The 15223-nt window shown below is 37.5% G+C and overlaps 1 protein-coding gene across 1 annotated transcript; it reads right to left on the bottom strand.

Annotated features, from left to right (window-relative positions):
• Positions 1-44: 44 nt before the first annotated feature.
• On the bottom strand, positions 45-12080 carry LOC119996429. Its single transcript, XM_038843059.1, has 12 exons — positions 11613-12080; positions 8888-9602; positions 8524-8796; positions 7676-7761; positions 7417-7511; positions 7030-7329; positions 6368-6856; positions 5699-6266; positions 5335-5565; positions 5116-5240; positions 2494-2927; positions 45-1396 (listed from the first exon to the last, which is right to left on the bottom strand). The coding sequence occupies exons 2-12, from the start codon at positions 9560-9562 to the stop codon at positions 392-394; spliced, it is 4281 nt and encodes a 1426-aa protein (XP_038698987.1). The 5' UTR covers positions 9563-9602; positions 11613-12080; the 3' UTR covers positions 45-391.
• Between the last annotated feature and the right edge of the window lie 3143 nt (positions 12081-15223).

Below are 15223 nucleotides of genomic sequence, written 5' to 3' on the forward strand. Positions count from 1 at the left end.
AACCTCCAAGAGTGCACCAACACCGAACTCCCAACAATACCAGATGAAAAAATATATATATACTAGGGAAAGCAAACTCTAATGTTTTAACCAACCTTGAAAAAAACTGAAGGATGGGGCAAAATTAACATAAAACCATTGTTGAAGCATTGGTCTTAAAATTTCTTTAGGCATTTCGAAACCGTTCCGGCTTAGTTCACCTTATATACAAACAGCCGGCTATGCACTCAAAAACAACAAGGTCCTAAAAACGGCAAAAGGGAAATTATTAGCAATCCTGTGTTGGTATTAAACAGATGGAACATAGGTCCCCATAAGGCCATCGTAAGATTATCATCTTCCCACCTGTATTATGAAGAATATAACACAAACTGTGGTCGTCATCATTGGCCTATTTATCTGACAAGCCCCCAAAGAGCAGCAGTGAAGTATTCACATTATGCCTTTCTGGCAGGACCTGCTCCCTTTTTGAGACAGATTTCACATTTTGTTCCTTGTCCGTAAACGGGAATGAAAGAGAGAGGGAGAGAGAGGCAGCAGGGTCATCCTCCTCTGCTACATCAGTCATCTTATCAAAGGGCTTATTCTGGGTATTATTTCTGTCTACCATTCCAACAAAAAAGGGCAGAAGTCCCTTATTTGGAGGTTTTCTATCAGCCCCTAAAGCAAGCTCGAGATCTGGGACACGATCATGAGATCTATTTTGATCTTCAAATGAGGGTTGTTTCCATGGCATGGGATTGTCTTCCAACTGAAAATCCTTCACATGAGGTGTGACCACAGGAAAGAAGGACCTCTCAGCAGAGCCTAAGTCCTCTAGGATAACTTTCTCATCACAAGACTCTTCCGATGTTTTATCCTCTATTGCGCAACCAGAATACGTATCATGCATCTGAGAAGCACAAACATCTTTAGTCCTTCTACATTCATATACTTCACTAAAATCAGCCTTCAGCTTTTTATTAATAATTTCCCCATTGTAAATGGTATTCAGCTCATTCCATGGCAACCTTTGATCCATGTCATTAGAAGATTGAGGGGCCGGTTTGGACAGATCGAAGTATGGACGTTTTCTGTGCTTGGAATTGAGGCCTTCAATATTTCGGCGACCAGCTGAGCAAGTCTCTATATTCATATCCCGATCATCTCTTCCCAAGTTCCTTTCAAGTTTAATTCCATCGCCGTCAATAAGCATTCTATCTGCTACTTCAACCTCACCAATATACCCAGCAATACATTTTTCTCCATTCCGAATAGGGAGCTGCTTAAAAGCTGAGCTGTCTTCCTTCACAAGTAAAGCATCCGATCGAGTCTTCTCACTCTTGCCAAAACCTCCCTTGATTCCAATTGCCACAACAGAAGGTTTCTTCAGCTTTACGTGTTGTCCCTGACATTCCTGCAGAAAGAATGATTGATCAGCAATTCTCATTTTCAACAAAAGTAACAAGGACCCATAATAAGAAAGTATAATTAAAATGATGTAAAATTAGGATGCATGAGAAGTGACAGATTGGTCCAAGAACAAGCCATACATTTAAGTTTTCCATCATTAACTGAAAGAAAGATGTACCCTCTCTCTACTTTCTTTTGTTTATTTCGGTCTTTCCTTTTTTAAATTCTGTTTGTGCACGTGTGTTGTGCATGTCAAAACATGCAAAAGTTTGCTTGCTTATCCATAGCTTAAAAAGATAACAAGTTTCTGAATCTCAGGAAAGTACTGCGTTGAATTCATTATGAAGAACATAGCAGCATCTACTTGAAACTTATAATGATCACCAAGATTGATGGTTCAAGACTGGTAAGGCAATGGCCATACAACACTGTTCATCTTATTCTAAATGGACACCTTTAGATAAGATCAAATAAGAACAAGGTTGACTTGAGTCAATGTTCTATTCTACATCACAAAATTTTGGACATATTTGAGAAAGGAAACTAAAGAGTCTATATATAGCCAAGAGTCCACTCAAAAAAAAAAGAATATTTTGAGAACAAGGGTTGAACATTTGGCTATGCAGACATGCATGCCTAGGGTAATCTCCACTATGTTTAATCTTCACTACCGAAGTACCTAGAGTTCCTGTGTGGCAGCAACAGAACCACCACTATAACTTCTTCATTCCTATACCTTCTAACATTCTCCAAATATTATTCCCTTACTTTTCCCCTTAATTCCGAAGTGTGTTCACAAAGAATCCACAGAAAACCTCAACTTTTCTTTCCGCCACTTTTCTCCAGCAATCTGGAGATTAAATTGCAGCCGATGTTACTGCTATATACATCTCGCAAGAATCAGAATAAGATGTAAGCTAAAAGCTAGACAAACTCTTAACTAGATATGCAAATTTTAACAATATAACATATGAAAGCAAATTCAGCTACAACAAAGTTTAGATACATTTTAACAATATGAGATATGAAATAAAACTATGCAACGAAGTTCAGAAAGCTTCAGATGATAAAAAAATTTAAATTATGTGAAATAAATTTTACCAGAGGATCATTAGATTCCATTTTGGGGCATAAAGATACCATGCTACTTGCAATATTTGATGAGGATTTTGATTCAAGTTCACCATCTTCCTGTTTGCAGTTAGCTTGCAAATCCAAAATTCTATCCTCCATAAGACAAACTTCTTTATCACTATCACCATTCATTGTGACATAAGTCTTGTCAGTAGCATCATATTCTTGGACTGCATTGCAAGAACTTTCACATGCAAGTGAGCTTTTTCTCTCAGTATGTGTGGCTGAACATACGTTCTCAGAAAAAGATGTGATGGCATTTGAAATTTCTTTCAATGTGGGCACTGCATTTGAATCAAAAACACCTAACTTCTTTGAAGGATCTGAATAACTTGGGGAAACTGAACAATTTGATCTCCTACCCCTGAAAACTCCCCAAAGAAAAAATAGCATGTTCCAACCTGTCAGTAGCAAAACACAGTTTTAGACTCTTAGCAACCACTCAGATTCGGAACAGAAACTATAGCACTGAGGTTATAAGTTATAACAAAAATTTTGCATACACCAGCACCATACTGCTGGTAATAATTAAAAATGCACGAGTAGCATCATAAAATTTTCCTCTATCTACACTCACTCAAATATTACAGGAGAGAAGTATTTTCATTGGATCTTCTTCAAGATCAGGAGAAAATATCAAGGATATAACAAATCAAGCAGTCTCCCAGAATTCTACACAATTTAATCATTAGTCACAAAAAAAGAGGTGGGCATAAAAGTTATATTTAGAAAGTAAACTGCAGAAGTTGCCTTGCATTGTGTTATAATTGTGAAAAACTTAAAAAGAAATATATCATTAAAAAACCAAAATGTTACAGGCAAAACTTTGACAAACGCACCTCATTCAGGTAAAATTAAACCATTCGAATGAACAGTACAACTGAAATTGCCAACGTATTGAGGATGAGTATATAAGCTTGAGAACTTATATTTAACATAACTCTTACCCATAAATGAAACTTAAAAGAATAAACATTCATTCTGCCTCATCATTGGACTTTAGTTTGAAAATGAAAAGGGCCACAAAAACGACAAGGAAAGGTGTACACAAATGACAGCAAGGGGCTAGAAAATCACACGATATAAAGAATCAGTGGTAGAGTTACAATGGTGCAACCTAGAGGTCACATGTCAACGTGAAAAATACTTTCAAAAAAAATTACAAAGATGATAATACTTGTAAAGAATCACGAGATATAAAGAAATGACATTGTAAGTGAGACTGATTTACAAGCCTAGTGGTAAAGTTGCAATGGTGCAACCTTGAGGTCACAGGTTCAATTCATGGAAACAACCTCTCAACATATTATGTGGGGGGTAAGGTCACAACACATTATGAATGTTCCTGACTCAGCCCACTATGGGAGCCTTGTGCGCAAGTTATTTACCTTTACATACCAGTTATTTAAAACCCACCGGATCGTCCAGTCAGACCATCACGTTGACCGTAGTCTGGTCTGGACGACCTAAAAATCAGTACTTTGGGTTGCCACTGTTGGCCCAATATGACTCAGCCAGGTTGAAGCAACCCGGATGACCTGGCCAGATTTTAGTGAAGCGACCGGGTTCCGATCTTATTAAAACAAGCCTTTTCTAAGTTTAAAATAATTTTAAAAATATAAATTTTGAATCTCAATGAAATCAGCCTGCTCTTTAGCACAATCAATCTAAAGATTCTAAAGCCTAAAAATGAAATTGACAAAAAAGCCTAAGTCTTGACTCTCGCAATTGTCCTTTGCTGCCACTAACACCAATAGCCGGGATGAGGTTGTGGCTGGCTAGATAAACGACATGTATGATGTGCATATGAAGGAGATCGTGGAGTTTGCACCGAGCATGCACAAATAGCTTGTAAAGAACAATTTGAAGTTGGAGAGCATTGTCCCAAGTGAGTGACAAGTGGACTCAGGGATCCATACAAACTGGTTCTTGTGGCGATGGAAGGAAAGGCTAGGGGAAGTACTAGGTGATAGTGTCGGAGAAGTAGGAGAAGAACTTCTTCAATCCTTCAAGAGAATAACCTAACGCAATCCTCTTTCCCGTTAATAAACCTGGTGTTGGTGCATTGTTCATATGATTATAAGACGTTTCTGTAAGATTTTAAAAGAGGTTCGACCTTCAAGTATGGTTTTTAAATTTTTATAGAAAATAAAATTTGCATTGTTTGCGTCATGCTGACATCACTCAGAGATTGGACCACGGTCCAAAAAGTTACCCCATGACCCTTCTTCCGGTCACTGCCTAGGTCGGTTTCAAAACACTGATACATACTACAGAGAGTAAACAATGACTAAGAGACACCGGACCATGCAATCAATGTCAAACAATTTTAAAACGTTATCAACCTAGAGCGCTTCACAGAAACGGCCAAAGAACAAGAAACAGAAATCAACGGTAGACCATTTGGTGAAGAGCATGATTCATCATCATCCATAAAACAAGCTTAACTGTATAGATCAACAAGACCAGAAGCATTCTAAATGATTTCACTAAAATTAACCTTAACATGAATGACAAGAAAACCTATCGAAGCAACATTATAAGGAATAAGCCTTTGCTTATATGACAGAAATTTACTACTAGTCTTACGCTGGCAGTTCTCAGGAAGTACGTTGGAAGGGAATAGCAAGAGTTCAAACCCATCAACAGTTCCTTTGAGAGCTAAATCACTTTTAATCATGCTATCCAACAAGCCCATATAACTTTTCTCATAACTGCATCGCAAACAGAACAGATATTTTAGACAAATATCCCCAAGATATGAATCTGAAAGACCGGATTCATTAAAAAAGAACAGACTGCAGTTACCTCTCAAGATCCTTGGCAAAGAAATAAAGAGCAATATTATCCTCATGGACACCATGACATTGAAACTGTGTTGGCCACATGCTCAAGCGAGGTACCTCATCTAAGGTGACTTTAAGTGGCAGCTTCTTCACTACTTCCAGCACCTTTGGTGATGCACAAGTTGATACATGTGCTTGGAAAGCACCACACAAGTCCAAAAATTTTCCACCTTTTTGCACCTCAAAAGTACCCCTGCAAAGTAAGTAGCACAAGCTTATAAAGAGAAGAACAACAACAGCCAAAACACGGGAAAAACAAAAGGGGAAAAGCGAAGACGCATGGTTCCAAGAAACAAAGAAAATGGACTACAGGAGGAAAAACCTACTGCCAAATATACTCAGGTTCTGGAATAGCAAATGCTTTACAAAAGACAGACACTGCAGGGGAATGTGCATAACTATGCTCTTCAGATGCTATTTCAAATTTTACAGCTGCCTTTGGAGTGGGCAACCCATCCGTTTCTTCCATATCTCCTTTCTCTTTGTGTATTCCAGGCCTTTTCAGCATAGCAACCTCAACTGCAGCTTTTAACTTACTACCTTTTCTCATCTCCTCTTTCATACTTCTTGCAACAGACAAATCAACACCTGAAGACCGTGGACTACTGACAGGACAATATTCGGCAGCATGACCAGTTTCTCTACATTTTCTACAAGGAAAATTTCTGGAAGCCGTTGTTACTGGATGCTTTGAACGACTAACAGGCACCTCCCTACTTTTCTCACCCTGATGCGACAGTTCCCCCGACCTGGGTAACCCATCTAGAACACAGAAATTACTTGATGGTCTGTCAGCAGTCCAAGAAGCATTTGAGGCTGTTTCATCCTTAGGGATGGCTTGGTTAATCTTCTGCCCACCAGAACCACTGTTTCCACAAGTATCTGAATCTCCAACTGCATTCAGAAATCAAGAAAATATTAAAACTAAATAAAGACAAGAGAATGATGATATGTGGAATTAACTCACCACCTTCACTTAGGAGTTAAGATCATACCAGAAGTAACTGAAGTTTCTAAAACTTTACGAGCCAGACCGCTGGCTGATTTTGTCAGGGTTCTCAACTTTCCATCAGATTGAACACCTTTTGAATCTCGGTTGTTACTTGCAGATGTCATTTTTGAATCAGCCTTGGCACTTGAGATAGAAGAACTAACTGCAGTTGAAGTAACAAAAGGGCGATCCTGTTTTAAAGATTTTCTCCATTCAGGTGCATTCCGGTCTTTAGCTGCTTTGAATCCTTTTATATCTTGAGCACGTGAAAATTGAGAAGAAAGCGTTTTAACTTTCGATTCAGGAGCATTTAAATGGCCATGAATCACAGATTTAAATGAGGCAGATTTGCCTATTGTTCTTGTACGGCCCTCCTGCAGATCAGAAGCAGCATGTTCTTTAGTCCCCTTCTGCCTGTAGGGAACATCATCTACCTGCTTGAGTTTTGGTTTGAAATTGGAGGTACTAAATGACTTGGATTTTAACAGAGTACCTGTCAAAAGAAGAAAATAGTGAACTAATGCTTGATACATAAAAGCAAGGCAGTCATACAAACTTCAGAAGAGCGGACTGTGGTTACATCTTAAAAAGATCTAAAGACAAAAAAGTAAAGGTGCATGTACGTGTGACTAGAAAATGTTTTGCGAAGGAGAGCTGTTTACTTACCTTTTGGAGGATGAAGCCGCATACTGGTGGTGGGGGAGCGCACAGTTTCTAAAATATCATTACCAGATTGATTTCCAAATGACTTTTGAGTTGGCCGTACTTTCCCCTTATCTAAGTTCTTGAAAGAACTATCACGAGATAGTGTAGCTGTTCTGTGAGGACTAGACGACTTCGGAGACACAATATTTGCTTCAATTGCCTGCCTTCTCGAAGCTGAAGCAACCTCCAAATTTTCTGCATGTTTGTCACCAGAGTTTGGTATACTTGGACTAGCTTTATTTACTCTTTCAACCTCAGCATCTGACCAGTTAATATCAATTTAACTAGATAAGTATGCCATGTTGGTTTCAAGAAACTAACACTTATATATCTGAGACTCAGCTTTACCTTGCTTCTGGCTTTCACTTTCCTCAGCAATCTTACATTCTTCACAAAGCCAATCACCTTCTGGAACTTTCTGAAGCATCTCTCGCATGCAGTAACTGCATAATATGGATAACAGTGTTGAGACACATATTAATCATTCAAATGTAGCATTTTATATTTTGTCACCAAAAAAAGACATTAATCATAGAATTGTGCACCAAACTAAATTAATCAACAAAAAACTGAATATAGCAGACAAACAAAAACAGAGGCTGCATACGTGTGTTCGGCACCATCACTGCACTTGCTACATATAGCAAGTAAATCCTCCCTACCTGCATCCCCACATATATCGCATATCTTTACCTGCACCAATCGAATAAAAGGAATCTGAAAACTTCACTTTTTTCAAGTATAAGAATAAACTAAAATAAGAGAAGACAGAAGGGCTCTGAAGAAAAAGAAAATTAATAAACATAAATAAAAAAAGGGAGAGAGAAAGAAGGAAGACGACTAAAATGCAGATAATCCCCCTCATTCCTCCTGGGAAACATCATATGTATTTTCCGAACACTTGAAAACAAAATATAGCTACATAAAAATAAAGTGAAGGGACAAAAATAGCTTGAAGATAAATCCCCCTCCTTTCATTCAATATCATTTCATTCTACCTTTCCAAGATGAAAGTTCATTATTCAATACCAGGGGAAAGGACATCCATTAGCAGATGGAAGCATCCATAGCAACCCCTTGAGTAAAAGACCAAATTAACTCTTCTTCATGGACTTGACAATGATTTGAATGCCAGTTTCCAAAGGAAAACCAATCAATGGTAAGCCTTGTGCAATCATCAGGGGGAAAAGGAGGAGGAGAGGGGACACAATGTCGATAATGGAAAGATAAACGTGAGTACCAGTATTTGGGCACCATTACATTCTCTTTTGAGTGGAAATGCCATTATATACACCTTTTAAGTGACAAATAAGAAGACATGGACGGCATATAGACAAGAACATTAGCATAAGCATACTGCCCTACTAATAGTGTGTGAGACATTATATCAAGCCGCCTAGTAGTGTTTAAAAGTTAAAATTGTCTGGACAAGATAACAAAAGCACAATCACTCACATCATGTTCCACAATATCTGAATCATCACTCTCATCTGCCGATGCAGACTGCAATAGATGTTCCTTTTCATCACATAGCCCAGCTGACTTAATGGTCTTCTTATCTTCATCAACTTTATCAGAAATTTTGTGACCTTCCTCAGGTGGCTGTTTACTATCCTTGTTCGGCTCCACTTCTGAGTTTTTATTTGAAACCTCTGAAGTTGCCCCAGTTGCTGCCTTTTTTGACAATGACAAATTGATATATTCACTAGGGCACTGAGGCACTTTTCCCTGGACAAAACAAAATGGATCCTGCTCAAAACCTTAAAACATTTTCAGAAAGATAACTGCCACCTTGAATAAGGCAGTATAAACTATGTACCTTTGGTAGGCCACCATGGGCAGAAGCATCAGTTGACTGAGTCTCTAACATGCCTGAATTGCAGGAAATAACTGTCTTTCCAGATCCTTTAGGACCTAAATTACTAACAGAAGCTGCACTGAATGACACATTTTTCCTTTCTAAATTTTCCTTGGAGTAACTGCCCAGTACATCATCGTCATTCACACTATTAATGCGTGATGTGTTATCATCACGGTCTTCAAATTCTCTAAATTCCTCTTTCAGTTTTGAAGTACTTTGATCCAAAACAGGTTGTGCTTTTGAAGAAGGTTGACCATCTGCTCCTGTTCCACATAAAGATGAATTGGGGAGCACCTCAGTGCCATCCGCAGTATCAGATATGTCTGATGACCTGATAATCACTTTGCTTTCTGGATTTTCAGACAATGAATCATGACTTGAATTGACACTGAGCAGGATACTTCCTTCACTGGTGGCATACTGTAAAGTTTCACATGCTCTACTCTTAGAAGAAAGTACATCACCCACACTGATAGAGATCTGACTTGTTACAGTCGCATGGCAGGTTTCCTCAGAACATCCATCACTCTTTGAACCCATTCGAGTTAGATTAAGGTGCATGCAAGATGAACAAGGAGCAGAACACAGGTTGCAGATCCCGGACTCTACTCTCATGTTAACCTTCTGATTCATGAGATACTAACCAAATCTTTTGTTTAGCCCGAGTTGATTCCTAAAAAACCACAGAAAAGCATAAGAAAGAAAAATAAGTATGACACAGAGAAAAAGAGTCACATTTTAAAATGATACTCCAGATAAAAACAAGAACACACAAGGCAGGAAGGCAAGAGGGGGGGGAAATGTCAAGGCCATGAGGAATAGTTACAAACTTTCTAATTTTGACAAATGCCTTTGTAATTTTGACAGGTTTACCCTGTACGATAGAAGCTTTCTAATTTTGACAAATGCTTCCATCCCATATGAGCTGGTATCTTATGATCATTTGGAGATTTTTCTGACACTCTGTTCTATGAATTAAATGGATTGACAAACCTTATCATTGCTATTTTCATAGTCAGTTGGACTAGTATAAAAGTTGAAGGATGTCTGTCTACTGAATCAAATTCTCTGTACTGCTATCTAGACAAATCTGAAATTACAATTAACTACAATGCATGAGAAGATTGTCTAGCTTTTTGTGCAGGAAATTCATTAAAAGTACATTCTGCTTTTGAATTCTTATTGTTGTGATCCTTTTAAACATCTGTTCAACCATTTTGTGGATGTAAATTTTTTAGCATTCTTCCGAACTTACCTAACTTATTTTCTTCACATCATATTAACATAATCTACATTGTTTATTTCTAAAGGTTAAAGCTAACATTCAAGAAAGCAACAGGGAAAGCCAGATGAGGGTTCCATGACACCTAATACATAATGCAATCTAACAAGAAAAGCTTCAAAGACATTGTTTAGTTTAGAACATTCCAATTTACATTGAATCTCCAATAAACTGGAGGGAAAAAAAAATGACAACTTGCAATTGAAAACCGAAGCACGAAGCTCCATTTTAAAAGATCCAACCCCACCCAAGAAATTCCCAACAAAAGAAAACTCCATTTTCAAAGCTTCCTCATCCTTTACAATGAAAAGAGATGGCATTAATTCATTCTTCCTCTTTGCACAAAGAGCGTCTAGTTATAAGAACATGTCTTCCTTTTTGAAGATGGTCAAATTGTAAGGAGTATATTTCGCAAGTGCATGTAGTCAAATCCTATAATTCATACATATGGTCTGTAATTGTAAAGCAACATGTTCCTTATTTTTTTGGGGATAGAGACGGTGGATAAGAAAAGATTACCACTAATTTCCCAGTACACAAAGTAAAAGAATATCTCCAAGGGTATCAAGGGCTATGGGGTGGACACCAAAGAGTTGTTCTCCCTTTGCTGAAAGTGTTCATGTGGTATCTCTCTCTTTCACAAAGACAAATCACAATGTTGAGTTTCTGTTTACCTGATTTATTATATTCCTTAAAAGAGAATTAGCACAACATTTAATAAACTATAAGAAAGGGAAGAAATTTTAGAATATTTTTACTTAAGATTCAAAAATGTTGAGCAAGATATGGACTGCATTCACTATTCTCACCATGATACAGTCCCAAAATACAACTTTACTTTTTTCAGTGGCATAACTGCTCACTAAACTAATAATTGTGGAGAAAAGTTTATACCATTTGTCCCCAATGGTACTGTAAACACCAATACTTTTTATTTAGTGGAAATTGTTTTCCTTTTTTTCCAAACCCCTAGATCTAAAACCTGATATGAATACCTATACAACCATCATACTTAACGCTTCTCAATGACAGATGCTGTCCTCTAGATTTGATCAACAATGTTATAGGAAACACAAAACGAAGTATAATCTGAAGTGACAATAGAACCCAACCACAAAAAATCTAGCTCATATCTTCATGACCCAGAGAGCAAAGACAAATAGCAATAGCAGACCAACACCCATCAAAAGTATCAAATTCAGTAATCAATGAGGACTAAATCCAAATTCGGCAGAAATCCAACATAACGATTAAGCTCAAAACACTAGTGAAAATAAAAAGCAAAACTCCCAGCAACAGAAAAAAAAAATGATATGCGTGAAAACAAACTGATTCAATTACAATCAATCAAGTTTAGCGGGGAAAACAAGAAAGAACCCTAATTGAAAAACAATAGCATGCCTTTCGGTTCTTCAATCACCTCCGCCGCATTGCATAACTCATACACAATCCGCCCCGTCCACTTTGCGGCCACCATCGCCTATCGCAAACGAAAACTCCAGTTTCTCAATCTTCTTCTATCGCTTTAGATTCTCTCCCCTAATCGGATTCAATTTCAACCAAAAGAAACCCCTCCCCCTTCTGTTTTGTTATAATCACAATCCCCAATTACAGAATACTAATACATGTACATAAACCGACTCTCTCTCTCTCTCTCTCTCTCTCTCTCTCTCTCTCTCTATGATCCTGAATTGGTCATTCGAGTGAATCCGAATGTTTCAAATTGGCCCCTCACACACAAACCCAGACTCTCGCCTTCCCTATATTTTCTCTCTCTAGATTCTCCCCCTCCCTACAATTTCTCTCTCTCTCTCCAGTGAAAACAAGTAAATCTGGTTAATTTTGCATTTCTCATCGAAGCCTTCTGTGGACCGGAGCATTATGGTCAAACCACCAATCGGATTGGTAGTAGGTTTTACATTTTATGAAATCAAAAATAATCACCAAAATTGGTGACTATGGTTAACCCGTATACTGGTTCGGTATCGATCCGGTTACGGTTTTATAGATTATGGGTATCAAGATTGGGCCTTTAGGTTGACCTAAGAATAAAAACCCAACTCATGTTAATGTTTTTAGTAAAATTTTATCTACACACTATAAAAATATTATCTTTATGTCATTTTAATTTTTGGATAATACCCTCATTCATTTAGAGTGTGTTTGGATTGAGGGATTTGGAGGGAAGGGAAAGGAAAGGAAATAGAGTTTCTTTCCAATTCCCTTGTTTAGATAGTTTATTAAAATTTAAGGGGAGGGATTTGAGGGGATTTAGGAGGAAGATTTCATTAAATTTTTGTTAAAATTCTTTCTCTCCAAAATGGAGTCATTTGGAGGGAAGGGATTACTAATTAAGTCATTTGTAAGTTAAATATCTATTTTACCCTTGTACATAATATTTTAACATAAAAATAAGGATAAATTAGTAAATTAAACAAATTTTCTTTCATTCTTTTTTTTATCTATCCAAACATGGGAGAGGGAAAAATAATCCCCCTTACCCTCCCTTCCCTTCTCTCTCCCTCTCCTCCCTTCTCTTCCCTTCCTCCCAAATCTCTCAATCCAAACACACTCTTAATGTGTAGTGTTGGATGTGAAGTGAGCCCTACATGTGTGTTTTTAATGAATGACAATTTTAATGCCACATAGATTTTGGGGTCAAATTTTGGGGTGTTTAGCATTGTCCTTAATTTTTTTTATAGTTTACATATATATCATTGTATAAAATGACATATTAACCCTTAAACTAAAAATTTAAAATAAATAATTTCTACATATTTAATTAGATACTACAAAGTTTACACTGTCGCCTCCTCCTTTCGATGCATGTCATCAATCCAATAAGCTCAATTTCTCATACAAAACACTTTGAGAAGGTGTGTGGTTGAAGCTGTAGTTGAACTTCAAGGAATTGCAGGAATCCAAGCATGTCGGCTACTCCTCTCCATTCACCTCCTCCGATCTCGGTGCTAAGAAAGGTAGTATCAGTTTCACTGATATCCCTTTTTGTGTTAAATTTAAATTTTAGTTACTTAATTCACAAAATCGAGTTCGTGAAATTGAGGGATCAATCAGGAGATCATAGTCCTAAATGGAGAGAGGTACCAGCGTATCATCCACAAGTCCAAGATGCAGCAAATCATGAAGTGAAGACGATTCAGGTGGTGGCCTCTCTCTTAGAGGTTGCCCCGAGCCTAGCTCAAGCTCAGGAGGTTGTGAAACACAGGGTGAGACTCGGTCGCAAGTCAAAGAAGCGGAATGGGTGTAACCAATAATGATTTAGGATGATTTTCTAGAGGACGGAGGGATTCCGGCGAGAGGAAGAAGAATGGGGTTTTTTGGTGATTTATTCTTTTTTTGTGTTATTTCTAATATTGGATAAACGAAAATGATGTGTGTCCCTAATTCTCCCATCCCTAAACTTCCCTAATCTATGTGGCATGCCAACTTAGCATGTCACCTAGATTAAATTATAAAAATAAAAAAAGTTGTATATTTTCTCCCGTTTCTCTCTCATAGGAGTTTCTTTTCTTATTAATCTCTTTTTCTTCTCTCACATGTCTCTCTCCTCTCTCTCGCTCTTATCTTTCTCTCTCTTGTTCTTATGTTTCTCTCTCTTTCTTCTCACAAAAAGGGTGACGTTTCATGGACGCTTCCAATTCCAAATGACAGATCGTTTGCCACTGACGCTTCTACAAGCTCAATCGCCCAACTCACCAACCATGGCTTCCTCTCTCAGTCGTGCCGTCGCCACTCGCATCCTTCCCGTCGCTTCCAGAGCACGATTTTCTCTCTCCTCCTCCTCTGCCGCTTCTCACTGTTCACTCTCTCTTTCCTCACCATCATGTCCTCTCTCCTTTGCCAAATGCTTTCGTTTCTCTCCTTTCATCTCCCATTTAAGTCTCAATAGTCAGGTGTTCTTTGGTTTATTAATTATCAATATGTGTAGTTTGGTTTTTGTGTTTATTGTTCTTGAACAGTAGTGCATAGACGTGTATGTAAAATAAGGATTGCTATTGATTGAGTTGGTCTCTGAGTTATAGAGATTGAACAGGTTGTCGAACGTAATTCTACATGAATCAGTCACAATTACATCTATACATAAAAGACCACTCCTATCATCACATCAAATAGATACATTTTCTTATTACGCAATGTAACTAATTATATTGACAGTGTAATAAGCCATTGCAAGGTTTGTTTGCGTTGTTCAAAATGGAGAAAGTGTTGTGATCTATTTTGGAAAATGATGATTGGTCACGCTGTTAGTAACTAGACATGTAATAACATAATATCCTATTGGGATGTTTTGGCTCAAATAGATATGTTTCTTTATTACGTTGTCCTAATGGACAGTGTAACTAATTATTTTGACAGTGTGATAAGCCAATGTAAGGTTTGTTTGCGTTGTCCAAAATAAAGAAAGTGCCTTAGTGTGAGATCTCTTTTGGAAATGGATGATTAGTCACGTTATTTGCAACTAGACAATGTAATAAGGCAATATCCTATTTAGATGCTTCGACTCAAATGGATACAGTTTCTTATCACGCTGTCCTATTGGACAGTGTAATTAATTATATTGACAGTGTAATTAATTAAATTCAATGAGTAATAAGAAGTCAAAGTATAAAATCCTATGAAAATTCCATCTACAATAATTTCAATTCATTTTCTATGACAACTAAAACACAAACAAATTGACTCAGTGCCTTTTTTACACTGTCCAATCTGGGCAGTGTAATAAGATACTATGTCCCCTCAAAATAATGTAATAAGGCATTGTACACTTTAATCATTAAAATAAGCCCAGATCAACAATATGAATGGGTGAAACAACAAGAAACAGTAAGCGATCTTGCAGATCTTCGATGTTGAAGATGAATATGTTGAACAAGAAACATCAAGTGTCTTTTCTTCTTCTTGTAGGTCTCCAGATCTCCCTAGACAGCATCGTTGGAGTCTCAAATTTGCTGGTAGATGCCATTAACGGCAAGGGATGGAGAAAAATAGAT

This window comes from Tripterygium wilfordii, chromosome 4 (assembly GCF_013401445.1).
Source record: "Tripterygium wilfordii isolate XIE 37 chromosome 4, ASM1340144v1, whole genome shotgun sequence".
Taxonomy (NCBI): Eukaryota; Viridiplantae; Streptophyta; class Magnoliopsida; order Celastrales; family Celastraceae; genus Tripterygium; species Tripterygium wilfordii.